The sequence below is a fragment of the Pararge aegeria genome, chromosome 13 (assembly GCF_905163445.1).
Source record: "Pararge aegeria chromosome 13, ilParAegt1.1, whole genome shotgun sequence".
In the NCBI taxonomy this organism is placed as follows: Eukaryota; Metazoa; Arthropoda; class Insecta; order Lepidoptera; family Nymphalidae; genus Pararge; species Pararge aegeria.
Window position 1 is genome coordinate 2,831,111 of NC_053192.1, and position 18,156 is coordinate 2,849,266.

Sequence of the window (18,156 nt, forward strand, 5' to 3'; positions counted from 1 at the left end):
CAATATCGGTCAGCGGTATATAAACCGCTACACTAAAATCGGTAGCATATAAAACTAATATGTTTTAGGCGTTAAAAAAAAAAAACAGGCACTCATACGACAGTTTCGTTCTGCTTATCGAACATAGCCCTTGTATATTTCGATATGACGTCATAAGTCGACTTAATTAATTCACACCTCTCCTCCACCTCGAATTCCGACGGCGCGACTTTATACGTCGACGATTTCGGCTTCCTCGCGCTGTTAGTGCAGAAATCTCCATTGGGTAGGTCGATGTTGTCCTCGATATTGTAAACTGAGATGGGCTTCTTGTGCACCATTTCCAGGTCTTTTCTCCTCTTCTTAGCGGTGAAGAAACCGCAGTTAGCGTTAATGGACATGACGGCGTTTTGTACTGAGAAATCCAGCTGGTCGCTGGATTCGAGCTCATATCATACATCCAGTTCCTCCAAACCTTTGGACAGTCTGTGGGAGTTGATCCTTCGCCGGTGGGAGCGCCGCACGGCATCCGCACGCCGATAGGGCTCGCTTCGTAGCCCGTGCAAGATGTCCTCCAGGGCTCCATTGTACACCTCGTCCTGGTGGAGGAGTTTCTTTTCGCCGACGGCCTGCGACTTCGTTTTTAATTCGTTGATTACAGCCTCCTGGAAATTCGTAGTTATATTAGTAATTTTTTTTTACCTTTTATTTATTTGTAGTTCAAGAACTATTCAGTTTGAGGTATCGCAACTACATCATAATGTAACTATATTTTTTAGTTTCAACAAGAAAAAAATATTGGCAAATTTTTAACCGTTTAGCTAATTCAATATTTAGTTTTTAAGTCTCTAATCAAAATAATAAAAAGTACAGACATGAACAGAAATTTCTTCGTAGAAAAGAAAGAAAGTTTTTAAACCTAACCTAAAAGACGATCGTTCGTAAAGTCGTTTTTGAATATGCTTCAAAAGAAACTTCATTGCAATTTTATGAAATATTTACAACTGAGATTTAAAAAAGTTCATATAAGCTATTAAGGCTTCAGTTATAAAGATACTCTCATTGGCTTTTTGTTATTTTTTAATCATCTTATATATATTTAAAGAGGGGATGCCTGTCATTGCCAAACGTGTGAGCAGTCCCCTGTAAGGACCATTCCACCCTATTCCCCATTTAATCATATTAATCACAACATAGTAGCTGGAGGAGATCTCTTTTGGAGATAAGTATACTTCATACTATTATATTGTAACTATTTCTGGTACATAAATTATAAAATAAAGCACTAGTCTGTCTAAAGACTTATAAAACGCGACCGATGTTATGCTATATCTTTCTCTCAATATTCGCACACCCGTTTACTATGAGAAGAGAAAGGAGATAGCACTTCATCGACGCCTTTTATGACTCTATTATTTAACAGCGCATTTAACAAATATATAAATGATTTGTTATTATCTTAATTTGTTTTACATGAAATTATATACACAAAGCAGTACACTAAATGAGTCAACACAATGTTGAGTTATTTAGTTAGTAGTTATTTTATTCAGAAAAGTTTCTGTATGATAAGAAAAACATACATTATCTTTTTATTTTAGTTTAAGAATTAGCAGAAAATTAATACAAAATGTGATTTTATTTACAAAGAGCTCGTTATCCAATATTTCATGCTCAAGACTCTGTATTAACTAATAAATACACTATTTACTTCTTTTACTACACTGTCTGCTATTTACTTATGACTGACTATATCGACATACTTTCCGGAACTCATTACTGTAAACTAAACGAACAGGAGAAATTAAACTAAAGAGGAAAATCTACAAGTTTTAATGGAAATACGCTTTTTGCAAACGTGGACACTTTTTTATTCCTATAAGGGACTAGCAAAATACAGTAAATATGTTATTTTTATTAATGTAATACTAGTAAAAAAAAGGACTTCATTGATAGTAACGCAATCTATGTGTCTGCAGGTGCAGATAAAACATTATCTCGTTTACTTGGGGATTATATCAATAAATAATTTAACCAAACTACTGCGCCGAATTTGATGAAATTTATATCCTTTCAAATAAGATATGTATTTTTTAAATAGGTTTATTAAATTAGTAAGTATATGAATGGCGTAGTTCTGAGGCAATAAACATAAACATATAAATATTGCGCAAAAACGACCATTTTAATTGGTTATCACTAAATATATAAAGAGCAGCCATCAAAAAATGTTCAGCTTGATCAAATTATGAATTTAAAATGTTTAGTGAAATAAATGAGCAGAATAGATGTAATGGTCGTTTTAGGGTCGCAATTTCTGTAATTCTATCTTTTATTTTACGAATTTTATTAGCTTTAAAACAAGTCTAGGGTTCATTTCACACTGACGTTACACAGTATTGATAGTCGAAACTGACCTTCCATTAGGAGTACAAATGTGACAGTTTCTGATACAGAACATTAGGCTTATAGTATAGGCTATTTTTCTGTACCAAAAACTGCTAGTTGCCAATAGCAACCACAGAAGCCTGGTTATGCTATCCCTGATCCAAAAGTGTCCACGTTTTTGCAGCGCATAAGCTTTTATACTTCTTTATATTTACCATATCGAACATCTATATAAGTATCCAGATAATATAACAAGCCTCTTTCAATAGCAAACAACTTTAGGGGAATTACTTAACTCTACAAGCAGTAAGCATTAGGTTATAAAAACACATGCCCTGTTAATTCCATGCATTGTGCAGCGTTGGGAAGAAAAAATAAAATATTTATATCAATACATACTATTACTATTATAATATAAATTATATTTATTAAAATAATAAAAAAATAAAAGGTAAAATAATAAAGAAATAGAAACATATTTTCACTTGTCCTTAATTCTTTACAAAATTCAAAAAAAGTACCGATTATTACTGTTAAATTTGTCGACGTATATCTATAATGTTAAACGTTTTCTAAAATTTTTTATCATATCCTATCGATGTATTGCTTCATTGCTTCAATATATTATGTGCGGAGTCTTTATGTATTCAGAATCGTTAAACCTTAAGTTAGGGGTTTGCTGCTGTTTGCTGAGGAGTTATGTCCTCTATGTATTCATAACATCTACACGAAATTTAGGCATATAACTGACAATACAACATTACTAGATCAAAAAGATATTGTTTTAGCGTGTTGATAGTTTTATTCCTGTGCTTGACATATCCGGAACATGTGAAGACATGCGACGATGCCGCGTGGTTTTTAAACAAGCCTTTAGTTATAAACAACCTTCAGAATCTCGATCACGTCTCATCATGCTGTTTGACATTGACCACAATGTTACCTTTGCCGATATTAGTCACTTCGCAACATGTTTAATTAATTATAATTTATTTAATCGGTGTATAGAGCGTAATGTCATATTAATTTAATTTATATGGTGCTCCACAGGGGCCTATTCTCGTCCCACTACTTTATATGATAGACATAAATGATTTACTCGGCATAAGGAACAATCAAATTGATTCATTTTTGGATAATATGAAACTAATGTACAGTGAAGCAGGCATTTGTGAAGAAAACAAAATAAAAGAAATAGAACACAGTAAAATTTTAACCAAAATACGTAGAAAATAATAAAAACCAACCAAATAAATATAGCCATTATTGATTAGGCAGTCCATATAGATATTTCTTAATCTGATATATTTATAATTAACTAACAACCTATGCATGACGTAGCTATTTTTACACCGATTAAAAAATTATAAATCTCCTTGTTAGAAAAACCCAGTTAGTTCACACGCACACAATAACATAGGCCCCCTTTTCTTAACAACTTCTAACGACTTACTCCTAGCCAGATTAGGCCGTGACATAGCACCGGGCCGAGACCTAGCAAGGCTAAGTCTAGGCTAGGTCCGGGCTGTGCCTCAACTGAGACAAGTGTTGCTGCAATAGACCTGCGCTGACGGCCGCGTAGTTAAACCTCTGTGAGAATTGAGTACGATGTTACCATCACCTCTAAATTTTGTTTTATTAATGACTAATATGGCAACAATCTTGATCCGAGAAATTGAAACATAAAAATCAATTACAAAGAAAAGTGTCTTAGAACCGTTTATTATCTAAATGAAATAAACTTGCAACGGAACGCACGGAAAAGTTTATATATTTCTTAGGGAGGGCAAAGAACTTAGCAAAAAACTTTGAATAAAGATATTTTTGACTTTTACTTTGAACAAGTCTAGACAACTTTTCAAAACAATAACAAATTTGCCATATTATTCATTGCAAATAAACCATGAGTACTGTGAATCCGACACCAATTATGTTAATATATTAAGTAAAAAAAATATCTAAAATGATATATTTTAGAACTACTCTCATTATTATTACTTCTACGATCTAAAATATGAGAAACTAAATACCTCTTAAACACATTAATGTTTCAACTTTGGTTTAAAAATTGTAATCACAGACATTTTCACGTTATTTTTTGTGACTCACAAAAATATTCATGCGTAGTCCCAAAGGTTGGTCCGAAATTCCCTTGGTAGAAGAGAAATCTTCAGAGTTCTTATATAACAAAGAAGTATTTAGTTTCAAAACAATATCAGGTCAAATGAAAAAATACATTAGTATAAAATGGCACTACAACCCAGCGATACTCATAGCTAATAATTTTCGATTTAGTTCAATTACATATTAGATTAATTCAAACTGTCCGTTCCCAGTACATATACCTAATTAAACAAATAAAAATGGCTAAGTTTAATTACCAATTTGTTTCGTCAAGCGTTAATTTTGAGCTGAAATTAAAACAAAAAAAATCGGAAATAAGCTAAACGTATTGCTGGGAACAATAAATTAAATACAGGCTATATTTGATAGTCGAGAGTAAGTTTTTCGAGAACGAAAGTCGTCAATGATTGACTTTGGCCTGTCAATTGTTATGTGAGGTTTTTATAATCACCCTCAGTCTCTAACCTCTAAACCCCATTGATTATCACCATTTGGCAAAGTTAGTTTGATGCGGTAATACCAGTATCCAAGGAACTGAAATACATTCATCAGTAACAACCCATTATAGCAGTTTAATATAGGACACGGGCGTCCTCACAGAGTGGGAAGGTTTTAGCCCAATTGCGGATTGTTGAAATTTGCACACTTTTGTGAACATAAAGAACTAATTTCAAGGGCATGTTTTCCGACTTAAAAATCACTTGCTTTATTAATAAAGGAATAAATTGTCAAAATTTAAGACGTCATTTTTAAAGGGACAGACAGCGTGTTGAGAATAGAGGCCAGTGTCATATTAATGCGCCACTGCTAGTCACAGGCTCTTAAGGAGTGATCTAAGACCCTCAACACTTTTCCAAACTGTATCAAAGATTATGGTAACAATAGGATCGATGGCTCGTTGGCTTAACGATCGAACTCTCCGAGGGTAGTGGGTAGACAACTTCAATTCCATATCTTCGGGAAAAAGCATAACATCGTGGTTGATCTATTCTCTAAAGAATATTTTATATGAGACAGAAAGCCTTAGCGGATTTTACAGACTGATGATGATGATAAAAACGTTACGTATGATCGGATAGAAGTAGGCGTTGGTTTGCTGAATTCCATGAATACAATTCAAAAGCTTGATGTTGGTTGTACATTGCGTATGGTCATTTAACGCCAAGTCCAATGACGAGCTTAAAAAGTTACACTCGAACTTATGCACCCCTAGTACCAAACTTTAAAATTTTTAATTGGCTAATACTCTCCACAAGTAATACAATAATAAAGCTTAAAATAAAACCCACAAAGAAAACTTTCACAGCATACCTATGACCTTTAACAGTTCTCAGATGAAACCTTTTACTTGCTTGATTTTCTTGTAGACCAATCTTGGCGTATATTTATGTGGATATTATATTCAAAATTTTAACAACTTTAGGAATACACGTATCAAATAACACACAAACGACATATAACTTGCAAAATATATACCGTCTCCATTATTTGGAAATATGGATTTATTTTTTTCGCAACGGTAGAAGGCTTTAGAGGTACGTTTTGTACTGTCTCTGAGACTTATCCGACTGAAAACCTAATAATTTTTGAGTAAATCGCTGCTATAGTTGTTACTGATAGTAAACAGATACAGCCCTAACATCACATACAAAAATAAAATCGTGCGACTCTTGTCACTTTATTAGGTATGCGTCACGTAGCGTAGGTACTATGCGCGTGTCGGTATTTTATCTCCAATAGGGTTGTCATAAGTAAACACTTACAATGTTTTGAATTTGTTGCATGGAAATATAAATATATGCTTCTTTTGATGCATCCCGCAACATTATTTCGTAATTTTGATACACGTTGTATATCAACTGATAAACATCATTTAAAGTACTTTCAAATAGACATTAGACATTTGAATTGACAATTGAAGAATACTTCAAGAAGAAGAAAATACATTAATTCTGCCAATTGAGATGGTCGCGAAAAACTAACCATTTGAAAAAGAGTTTGGTATTAGGGTGGCTTATCGCAAAATCAATAAATAACGCAACTAATGTCTACTCAAAACGCATGACTTCATTCACCACTGAAGCGTTATGTAGAGCCATGTTAAGCGAAAAGTAATTGTGAAATAATAGTCCTAGAATCTCTGTCGCATCACAATCTTAACTGCTCAAGAAATGTGTTTGGGGACGTAAATATTGACATTTCTTCATACAAGTAATATAATTTTTTACGTTTGTTACAAGAATGCAACAGAGAATCAGGGCTATAGAATATTCATGTCCAGCGAAATATGCGCACGCAATGTCCACGTAGGTGACTAATATTTGAATTCATTGAGTGACTCGCACAGGAAGGTATTTCGAGATTGTGTCCTCAGTTTTGACACAGTGATCGTTAAAAGATACACTGATACCAGAGCCACTGGGCTGCAAGTGACAATACTTGCAGTTCAGTGGACCGCAAAGCGTGACGCACTTGCTATGACACATTAAATTATAATTAAAGCGCAAAATAAAGAATAATGTACGCTACATTATTTATTACCTATGTAGTTCTGCATAGATAACATTTTAACTAAAATTTCTAATATGAATGGTTTTTCTTTGTTTATTTCAAAACGTGACTAAACATCTAAATAAATCAACGCAGTGACGACGTGTTTCCAACGAGTGGTAAGAGATAAACCACGTGTAGGCAACGCGTCGTAGTCGGTTATTTTTGTTTATATAACAACTAACTTTATTACCTACAACATAGAGCTTACATTTCTGTGCTGTAATTTGAGTGGAATTTGTGTCCAGTCAATGTAGGAAGGGCTTCAGTGAGGAAGTAGCAATTTAACCATACCTGTTGTTTCTTCTGGCTAAGCTTCGCCTTGTTGGGGTCGAGGTTGTCTGCGTGAGCGGCCGCCTCCAGTCTTCGCCTCTGTTCATTTTCCATGTCCGCTTGCTGTTAATAACATTTTAAACAGGATATTAAAAAAAATAAAAATTACGAAATAATAATATGTAATTATTAAATATTTCACGAACTGTCGGACACACTACACTGACAACGACACTTATAAAACGCAGAAACTAGCCTGGACGCAGAAATTTTAATTTGAAAGTTTTTTTTAATTAAATTTTTTTAGCATTTTATCTAATATTTAAGTTTTTTTTTTATTCAGTTTAGTTTTTAATAATTCTATTCATGTTATAGTGTAATGTGTAGTGATGGGTCATATATACCAAAAAAAAAAAAAAAAATAATAAATTGAGAAGCTGTACAATGCTTTCTCGGTTCATAATTCTACCACTGGATTCCACACACTTGCTAATTTAAAACGGTCCTCACGATTGAAGTTTTTGTGCTTCCGAAAATATTATCGTGGTTTGTACCCGTTGATATTATAGATACAAGTTTTTGGTACAAATAGTCTGTGTCTTTTTCTCATTGTTAACTGTTCATTTCTTGTACAATGTTTCTCTGGATTTATTCATTATAAAGCAGACAGCCGTACAGTGCAGACGTCTTTTCTTTTTCCCCGCGACCAATATATATACCGACAGACTTACCTTGAATGCTCTTGTAAATCTTACAAGTAGCGAGAAGAAAGCATTAGCGTCGCAACTGCGAGGTGCCTCGCCGAAATATTCCACACATGCCGCGAAAGAGTCCTGTAACAGAAACAATATTAGATTACTTACGCAAGCACGCATCTTTGCTAAATATTTTAAATGACCCATCTACTTTGTTTTAATAGTACATTATGAAACCAGTGTGGTTGATAGGATTTTTCTTATGCAGTTATATTTGACGACCGATTCTCGCAGTGGGCGGCGACCCTGCATTCTAACTCCAAGGCTTTGGCTTCGATTCCCACAATATTTAATACAGTTTGTGGATGAACATTAAATGATTTCCAGTGGTGTGAGTATTTATGTATGTTATTCTTAAAAATATACATCAGTCATCTTTGTACCCATAAAACAAGCTACACCTACTTTGGGGCTGGATAGCGATGTGTATACTGTCGTAGTACATTTATTGATTTAAAATTCTAAATTCATTTATTTCAAGTAGGCCTAATAAAAGCACTTTTGAAACGTCAAGTCTGTCTGTTTGTAGCGACTCTACCACCGGTTCGGAAGGCAGATTCTACCAAGAAGAAGCTGGCAAGAAACTCAGCAGTTGCTCTTTCCGAACATCAAGAATTTACATTCCAACATTCCTCTTTCTCTCTGAGAGAAATGAAAGCGGAGCCGGATGCTTCCAAGCAACCTTGTCATAAAGAAATTTATTTATTCAAATTCTATAATTCTTTATTCATGTATGCCTATAACAGGCACTTATGAAGCGTTCATACATATATGTTTACATATGTGTAAGGGGATGGTGATAAATTCGATCGACAACTTAAACCTAAAGCTACAAGGATTCCAAACGCGCCCTGGTCTAAGAAGAGCCCACAACACACTTAGCCGAGTATTTTTTTTTGTTATCACCATCTCACAGTAAATTAATATTAACCTATGAATTTAGAGCAATTCACACCCAAGCTTTTTTGTCGTTTAGGTAATTTACATTATAAAAGGATTTTTCTGTCAGCTTACGTTTTATATAAATTTTGAACTTATTGAGAGACGTCTCAAAGATTTCATTCGTTAATCTATATATATAAAAGAAAGTTGTGTTAGTTACACCATTTATAACTCAAGAACGGCTGGACCAATTTTTATGATATTTGATTTTTTGGATTCCTCTTAGACCGGAATAGGATAATAGGTATTAAAATATAACATTCATACCACAGCTAGTTTGTTATAAAACAATATACGATTGCCCTTGAATGAATTGGCAATTTTATGCAGCCTAGTAAACAGCACAACGAGTGTTTTTTCGCTTTCGCTTAATACAGTAAATTTTCTTTTTTAATTTTGTTATATTTTTATGGACATAAATTAAATTTTAACTTCTTTAAATTTATCCTTTATTGACTCTCTGGGGCAGATTTTAAATATTGCACGAACTAACCTTTTTTGCAGGACATGAAGTCTGTTGTGGGCTTCTTCTTAGACCAGGGCGCGTTTGAAACCCTCGTAGCTTTAGTTTTAAGTTGACGAATTTAGCTATCACCATCCCCTTACAGTTATGTAAACATATATGTATGCCATCAACTCACTTCTATGTCATATTTTACATGTAATGTACGCATCAAAAGTGCCATCTATGTGCGTATTTGAATAAAGAAATATTTGACTTTGACTTCTGGACGAAAATAGAAACTTTATTTAGCACGTCCCCACCTGTGCGTGTTTGGTCTCCGCACGCAGGCGCCGCAATTTGTCGACGGCGTTCGCGACGAAGTCCCGTAGCACGTGCGCCGCGCCACGAGCCTCGGCCTCGCGCCGCGCCGCCTCCATCCCGCGCTCCAACTCGCAAACGTCCGCCACCACGTTCTCCAACGACACTGGCGCAACAGACACCATACAATTAACATATTTAATATAGTGAATTTATTTACAATCCTTACTACTGTTATAAATGAGAAAGCCTGTTTCTTTGTTATTGGATAGAAGCAGGCGTTACTATGCGGAAATGATATATTATGAAAATTAAGCTTAACTTGCTATAGTCCGCAAAAATCAGGAGAATCTGTATGGTGTAATTTAAAATTATTATTTGTGCCTCTGAATAAATTTAGAGGCACTAATGAGATTAAAGGGGCTTAGATAGAAAAGAGCCCTACCCTACGTAGGGGGATAGGGGTAAGCAAGGTATAAAAGGCGACACATTTGGCAAATTTTTCACTTAATTATTCAATATTAGGTATCGGCCAATCAGCGGGACGGTATAGTTGACTATATGCGCGAAGCTACACTCGCGGCTTAGTAGGGTAGGGATTCTACCTCCCTCTCAGTGGTGGACCGAGTTCGAATCCCAGCGCACACCTCTAACTTCAAATTTATGTGCGTTTTATGGAATTAAAATATCACTTTCTTCATGTCTGAGAGTTCTCCAGAATGTTCTCAAAGGTATGTGACGTCCACCAATTCGCACGTTGTGGACTACGGCCTTAACCCACTTCTAGTTGTGGGAGGAGACCCGAGCCATGTGGGCCAGTAATTGGTCCATAAGATAGTGATGATGAATCGTGCATCTGACGGTAAATGCCAACAATACCTGAATGAAAATGTCTTACTCTAATGTATTATTGTATTATCTCACCTTGAGCCGCCTTATCAATGTACATCAGCTCCGAATCGAAGTTCAAAAGTTCAGGGAAGTTCTGCCGGATTGTCGCGACGATATAATGCAGCAACGACACCCTTTTGTCAGTCGACTTCGTATCCATCAACGTATCCAGAGACTGCAGTTTGAAACCATAAGCAGGACCCCTTTTACTGCTGTTCAAGTAGTTCCCGAACGCTAGAATGATTTCCAGAACGTTCCTCAACTTGTGGGACGACTTGACGGACGATGATCCTGAGATTATCGCATGGATTTGAGGAGTTATCAAGTGTATATTGTCATAGAAGTTGCCCATGTAACTCATGATGGATAATTTTGCGGAAATTCTTTCAACTTTGGCCAGTTGCATGAGGAATTTATCTTCTTCTGTCAGTTGGTTGATGTTCTTCTTCTCCGACACGTATTCTTTGTAGGCTTTCTGTTCCGCTTCCGTCGGTACCATTCGTTGGAGGATTTCAACGCTTTCAAGTGGTAACTGCTTTAGGTCAAGTGTGTGGATGGCCGTGATAACTTTTTCGACAGGTGTGTCGAGTTTTCGTCTTGAAATTGCTGTGAAAAAAATGTTTAAATTATTTATGTTTTTTTCAAAAGATTCGTCACATCTCGACATATTTCTCCTTTCCATGCAGATAACTCTAATTTTACAGAAAATTTATAGCCAACGGTAGAATTGTGATTGACATGCAAATAAATTTTCGCAATTTTTTAAACGGAAGACTCATAGAACAAAAGCCACCGTAGTTTAACGAGTTGCGAAGACCAATTGCCAATGATCTGGGCTCAAAGCTCAACCAATCAATCAATCAATGAATCAATTTTTATTTATTTGCTGATAAAGGTAAATACGAGTAGGTGCTACAGAAAAAAATATGTGAATCATAACTGTACCACGCCAAATTGGCAAGCAAATTGTTATCAGGGTAGTATTTAAATTTTATTTTACGTTACTACTTGCTACAATTGAGATATTGGCAATTACAATAATATTAATTACAATTGATGAAATAATATTTATAATAATACAATAATACAATTAATAAATAATAAATTACAATTAAGTTTACATGGGCACATGTCAAAGGATACAATAACTTAATAATTACTTACGAATGTCATTTATTAGTGGCTTAATTTCGTCAGGTAAATTACTGAATATTTTTATCGCCATAATATAAAAAACTATTGTTATAGAGTGGGCCTTTTAAAACATAGGATATATCCTATTGGGATTTGGAGCTTAGACCCAGTACCCATGTTTAACAAATATGCTTGCTTACCAATATTCCTTAACCGTGCGTGTTCCAACAGTGACACGGTGTCAGGCCTGCGGAACCTCTTGCTTGGGAATGAAGCCAACGTGTCGTCGGGCACGTGGGCCACCCCTCCGCCTGCGCCGCCGATGCGGAACTTCTCCTCGAACTCCGCAAAGTTGATGCGTCTTCGAGGTCTCTCCTCGTCTAGTTCGTTGAATATCGTACCGCGCACCTTTTTCGAAATTAGAGCATTTAATGTCAATTCATTTAGTAATACACTAGCTTCCGCCCGCGACTTTGTATGCGTGGACTTCAGAAATGGGGCTAAAGCCACGCACGTTAACAATTTTAAATTTCCCCTCGGAAACTACTAAAGGAATCGGAATGAAAGGTAGCCTATGTTCTTTTCCAAGTCAAAGGCTACAGATGCATGCCAAATTTCATCGAAATCCGTTCAGCCTTTTTTGGGTGATTGAGTAACAAACATCCACACTTTCACATTTATAATATTCGTATGATTATAGCTTCGCAAATAATCTATATATATATATAATAAAAATGGTCTTCGTTTGAGGCTCAATCACGCCTAAACCACTGATCGTATCGACATGAAACTACCATCATTCGATGCGAAATTTTTCATAGATGGTTTATGGCTATCTATTTTTTGAATTCCAACATTCCTTCATTTTTTTATTGCTGTTTTACTTTTATGAACATTTATCCCGCTAATAAAAACAAAAGATAAGCATTTTCTCTTGATTCTTTTGTTTTCATGGATTTCAACAGAGTGTATTAAACGGATTATGGTTTTTTACATTCAGCTAAGAATCTACTCACGGTAGTGGAGAACGGCTGGACCAATTGGGCTTTTTTTTATCTTCAGAATTGTCAGGAGAAAGTTTTGTATGTAAGAAAATTTTAAAAAAGCCCGATAAAAAGTTAAAAATTTCGATGATAATCGAAGAATTCCCATCTATATAGTCACTCACCACGAAATCTCGGGAACCATAAGACTTAGAAACGTGAAACTTGGTAGGAATATTACTTTTGCTATGTAGAGGTCAGCTATGAATAGATTTTAAGAAATTCATTCCCCAAAGGGGATTGCGGGGGCGTTAACAATGAACAATTCCCGTTTTTAAACTATAGCTCCTATAGACTTCAAATTTGGTAGGAATCTTCTGTAAGAGGTGTAGAAATAGGCTATGAACGAATTTTACGATAGCTCACCCCACAGGGGGTTGCGGGGGTGGGTATTAACAATTAATATTTTTAATTTCCAAGCGATAGCTTCTATAGACTCCAAATTTAGTGAGAGTGTTCTATATGTAATATAAAAATGATCTTCGAGCGGATTTTACAATGAATCACCTCCAATAAGGTTCGCGGGGGTGGGTGTTAACAATAAAAAATTTCAATTTCGAAATATAGCTTCTAAAAATTCTAAATATGGTAGGAATCTTTTATTATTCACATAAAGAACATCTCAAAATGGATTTCAATAAAGTCTACTTCCGACAGGAATTGCGGGGGTGGGTGTTAAAATCTAAAATTTTTATTTCTAACCTGTAACTTCTACAGACTCCAAATTTGGTGGGGATCTTCGTGTATGTAGGGATATTCGTGTATTTCCTTACAACAATCGTCTTTTTAGCAGCGGAGAAAAAGTCATTGAGAGGTTTCAAAAACTTAACTTTACATGCATCCAATCAACGGACTGAGAATTTTACATTCATTTTACTTTTGACGACTACATAACCGACGAATTCTTTTATTGCGGGATCGCGGAAATGTAACAGATTAAAATGAATGCATTTTCCAAGCACATGAGATGTGGAAAAGAAATTTAGTTACTTATTCCAATAGAATTCATAAAAAACCTGCACAATTAATTTTCTATAAAAAATTGATGTCACGGAGAAAATTTTAGTTAACAGAAAATTCGTCGCACTTGAACCTAGACAGATTTCAACTTCACATATGAGACTTGCTAACTGACTTGCTATATGACTTTAACTTAAACTTTCAATGCTCATTTCAAATTTTTTTCTTCATGTCAATTATTATTAATTTTTGGAAGAAAGGCACGGAAATGATTGCACATTGAAAGTTACAAAAAATATTAGTGAGAAAAATCACCTGGATGAAAGATACAGGCTAAATCGATGGAATTTGGAATTTGGATGCTTACAGTTCTATCCGCGGGGCCTATTTATGTTCATACAAAAATAAAAAAAAGGAGAATAATAAAAATATGAAAAAAATAAATAAAAATGAAACATAAAATGTAATTTATTTCCTTTTTCAATTCGCCCAGCGAAGCGGGCTGGAAACGGCTAGTTAGTTATACAACGATTTGTCACTTTCTGTCATCAGTCATCATTAACCCATAAACCGCCCACTACAGCGCCCGGTGCAACTCTCAGAATGAGAAGGGTTTAGGCCGTAGTCCACCACGCTGGCCAAGTGTGGAATGCTTAACGTCACACATGCTCACGATGTTTTCCTTCAGCTAGTGATATTTAATGATGTATGACTGGGACGATTATTCAGAAATAGTTTACAGAGAACATAAGGGCAAGTATCTCTATGTGACAAATCAGGAACGAGGAGATCCGTAGAAGAACCAGAGTTACCGATAGAGCTCAGCAAGTCGCAAAGCAGAAGTGGCAATGTGCGAGGAACCGATGAAAGTTGGGTCCTAAAGTTCTGGAATGGCGCCGGTAAATGTAGCGTTGGGACGAAGAGTTGGACAGATGACAACAGAAGAATAGCATGGGACCACTGGACCGAAGCGGTACAAGAACGTGGTATTTGGAAGTCACTACAAAAAACCTATGTCTCGCATTTGACGTCCATTGGTTGTTATGATGACGATGATAAATGCATATCTATTGTAAACGCTTACCTGATTCGGTTTGAGCGCGATCCAGTTCAGCGTGGGCAGCTTGTATTTGGTGTCGACCTTCCTCTTGATCGTCATCGCGTCTGTGTGTTGGGGGGGCAGCATCAGACCCGGTGCGGGCGGCGCCGGGGGTGCGGGGGGCGGCGGGGCGAGCGACGGGGGAGGAGGGGGCGGAGGGGGTAGCGGTGCGGGGGGCGGAGGCGGAGGGATGAGGGTAGCGGGGGGAGGTGCGGGCGGTGTGGGTAGTGTGTGCGAATGCACGTCGCCGTTGGTGAGCGTGATGGGAGGGGACACGTGCCCGTTGACCGTGCCGTTGCATAGCGCGTGTGTTGATATAGCACCCACTGGAAAGTATATTTTTGAACTTCTTTAGAATCGTTATGATTTCAAACCGGATGCAACGGAAAAAACGACAGGTAAGAGACACAAATACAAAAATTGTGTAGGATGAAGCCGGCAAAGAATGAGAAACATACTATTTTATCTGTTTTTTTCCTATTTAAGTTACCATCGAAACCGAATAATATCTAGATAAAGAAACATACACATAAATGTATAGTACAGAGTGAGATATTATACATTTTTTTACCTATTCTAGTTACGATGGAAACTTAATAATAAACCTTACATTCATCCTAATATTTCTGATACTCTACATCCACCTCAATCTCTCGTAGGCTACTTTTCAGAAGTTACACTTCCGCCGTGTGTGAGTAATTTTAGCACAGGATTTTTTTTTCGTTAGCGACTTTTGAACACTGGAAGTAGTAGTAGCAGAGCTCGTCCGTGGTAGTACTACCGCAATGCTTACTTCTGCCGCAAAGTAGCATTGTTGTAAGGTGTAAATACAGGCACATAAGTGTGACCATGAAGTCTTATAACTGACGGACTAAGCAATTAAACCATCGTCTATAAACAGAGCAACAGTTCAGGGAATGCAAGGATCCTGGTCCTTAAAAATGCTGTCCCTTACCCACCAACCTTTGCCTGTAATTCCACCGGCAATCACGCTCTTAAGACCGTAACACAGCAATGTCGCTTTGCCGACAGAACTGAGCATGTACTAGTATAGAAAATAGTACCCGAACGCACAGTATCATAATTCACCATCGCACTAGGTAAGCGAGACAATTAAAATTATTGCAAAAAAAAAACCTAAAAATTTTACCCTTTTTTATTTATTTTAATATTGGTTTAGATTGTAGTTTCTTTTTATTATTCTCATAATATGTATTGAATCTTATTATTGTATAGTATTTTATCTACTCTATAAAAGTTTCTGACCCCTTATGATACATCAGTTGCATAAATAGCTATAATGACCCCAGTTGCCTGAAATGATAAATATACATAATAATATCTTCCGCCCGGTCCAAATATGTATTTATGTAATGTATATTTAAGTGTATTAGTAATCTCTATGTATCTAAGTTAGTATATTAATGTTGTTTTGTCTCACTATATACATTTATCTTGTACACATATGCGTGAGAGTAAATTTCCATAATAATAATAATAATAATATTAATAATGTTTTTTTGTATACATTTTTAATAGTGTTTTTAGTAGTTGTTATTTTTTTTAAACATTTTTAAGAATTAAAAAAAATAATGAAAAAGAATAAGCGATAGAAAAAATTAATAGTAATATGATAGGATGTGTACTCACTAGAAGCACCCCGCGGTAAGGATTTGGTGAGGGATTCCAGTTCCTGCACTTTGGACTCCAGCATCGACTGGCGATTTCTGGAGTCCTGCTGCGCCCGTCTGAGAGTTGAGACCTGATGGACATTTTAGATGAGGTTAGGTTAGGTCATTTAAGTATTGCGTGTGCGAAAGTGTTCCCATGACCCAGTCACCAGGCGACGAGTTGGAACTCCGACAGTTTTCAGTAAGTAAATTTTTACAGACGACTAAAATTTAAATTTATTCTAACTTTTGCGGGAGACTAAAATTTGGTTTACCCCGTCACTAAGCGAACGGCACGGCATTTGTTTGTTTACATTAACACGCTGATGGGATGTACCCTAATAATCAGTAGTAAAACATTTGCGACTCTAAAACCAATAACATTGAGTCAATTTTAATTTATAAAGATTTATTTATTTTATTTACTGCTGGTACTTTAAACTCAAATTCAAAAATTCTTTATTCATGTAGGCCTATCACATGCACTTATGAAGCGTTCATACATATATATGTTTACATAATTGTAAGGGGATGGTGATAAATTCGATTGACAACTTAAACTTAAAGCTACGAGGGTTCCAAACGCGTCCTGGGCTAAGAAGAGCCCACAACAAACTTAGGCGGGTAATTTTTTTTGCTATCTTACAGTAAATTAATATTAATCTATGAAATAGCAGCAATTCTTATTTATTATGATTTTTTTTTTATTCCACTACAAGTCAGTCCTTGACTGGAATCTCACTTGATGGTAAGTGATGATGCAGTCTAAGATAGTAGCGGACTAACTTGTTAAGGAGTATGGTAGTCATACCCCTAATTCGTTAGTAACCGGCATCGCACCGGAACACTTATCTAAATCGCTTAGCAGCACGTCTTAGTCGGTAGGGTGGTAACCAGCCGGTCCCCGGGCGTCTAACAAAGCCAACAAGAGGGACATGCCGTGGTGGTTTTTAGTTTGGGTATACCACTTCAGAGGGGGGAGTCCCACATAACCTCCGTCCTGCCCAAGCGTCGGTGGTAGCAATAAAGCTTTTCCATCGCGACAAAAAAAAGCATGGTAACCAGCCACGGCCGAAGCCTCGCACCAGACCAGACCAGAGAAAATTCACAACCATTATCTCATATAAAATGTGTTTCATTTCTCATATAAAATGTGTTTCATTTTATCACCTCTTCCACGACTTGTCTCCTCGCTTCAGCCAGTTGGTCCCGCTCGTGTCGTATTTGAGCCAGTTCAGCCTCCAGAGTCGCTTGCTTCGTTATCGCTTCACGCTCCAACGCCGCTAGGCGCTCGTGTGCCTGACAACAAATAAAATTCAAATTCAAAATTCATTTATTTCAAGTAGGCCTAATATAAGCACTTTTAAAACGTCAAGTCTGTCTGTATGTAGTGACTCTACCACCGGTTCGGAAGCCAGATTCTACCGAGAAGAAGCCGGCAAGAAACTCAGCAGTTGCTCTTTTCCAATATCAACAATTTACATTTTACATTTTAAAATTCATTTTTCTATCTTGTTACAGATGAAAGCGGAGCCAGATGCTTTCAGCAACCTTGTCATTAAGAAATTCATCAATTGTGTAATAA

The 18,156-nt window shown here is 36.2% G+C and overlaps 1 protein-coding gene across 3 annotated transcripts in view; it reads right to left on the reverse strand.

Annotated features, from left to right (window-relative positions):
* Positions 1-310: 310 nt before the first annotated feature.
* LOC120628699 (formin-like protein) overlaps positions 311-18,156 on the reverse strand; it is a 102,947-nt gene continuing 85,101 nt past the window's right edge. Inside the window, exons 9-18 of one of the 3 annotated variants that reach the window (XM_039897266.1) lie at positions 17,742-17,870; positions 16,552-16,663; positions 14,887-15,227; positions 12,000-12,207; positions 10,699-11,271; positions 9,777-9,940; positions 8,046-8,147; positions 7,336-7,437; positions 4,749-4,778; positions 567-644 (exon numbers count right to left, since the gene is read on the reverse strand). In XM_039897266.1, coding sequence (XP_039753200.1) covers positions 4,761-4,778; positions 7,336-7,437; positions 8,046-8,147; positions 9,777-9,940; positions 10,699-11,271; positions 12,000-12,207; positions 14,887-15,227; positions 16,552-16,663; positions 17,742-17,870 — 1,749 coding nt within the window. In that variant the 3' untranslated portion in view covers positions 567-644; positions 4,749-4,760. Of the gene's footprint in view, positions 645-3,511; positions 3,958-4,748; positions 4,779-7,335; positions 7,438-8,045; positions 8,148-9,776; positions 9,941-10,698; positions 11,272-11,999; positions 12,208-14,886; positions 15,228-16,551; positions 16,664-17,741; positions 17,871-18,156 lie in introns of those variants that run through there. The other 2 variants (XM_039897264.1, XM_039897265.1) reach the window with 2 other exon arrangements.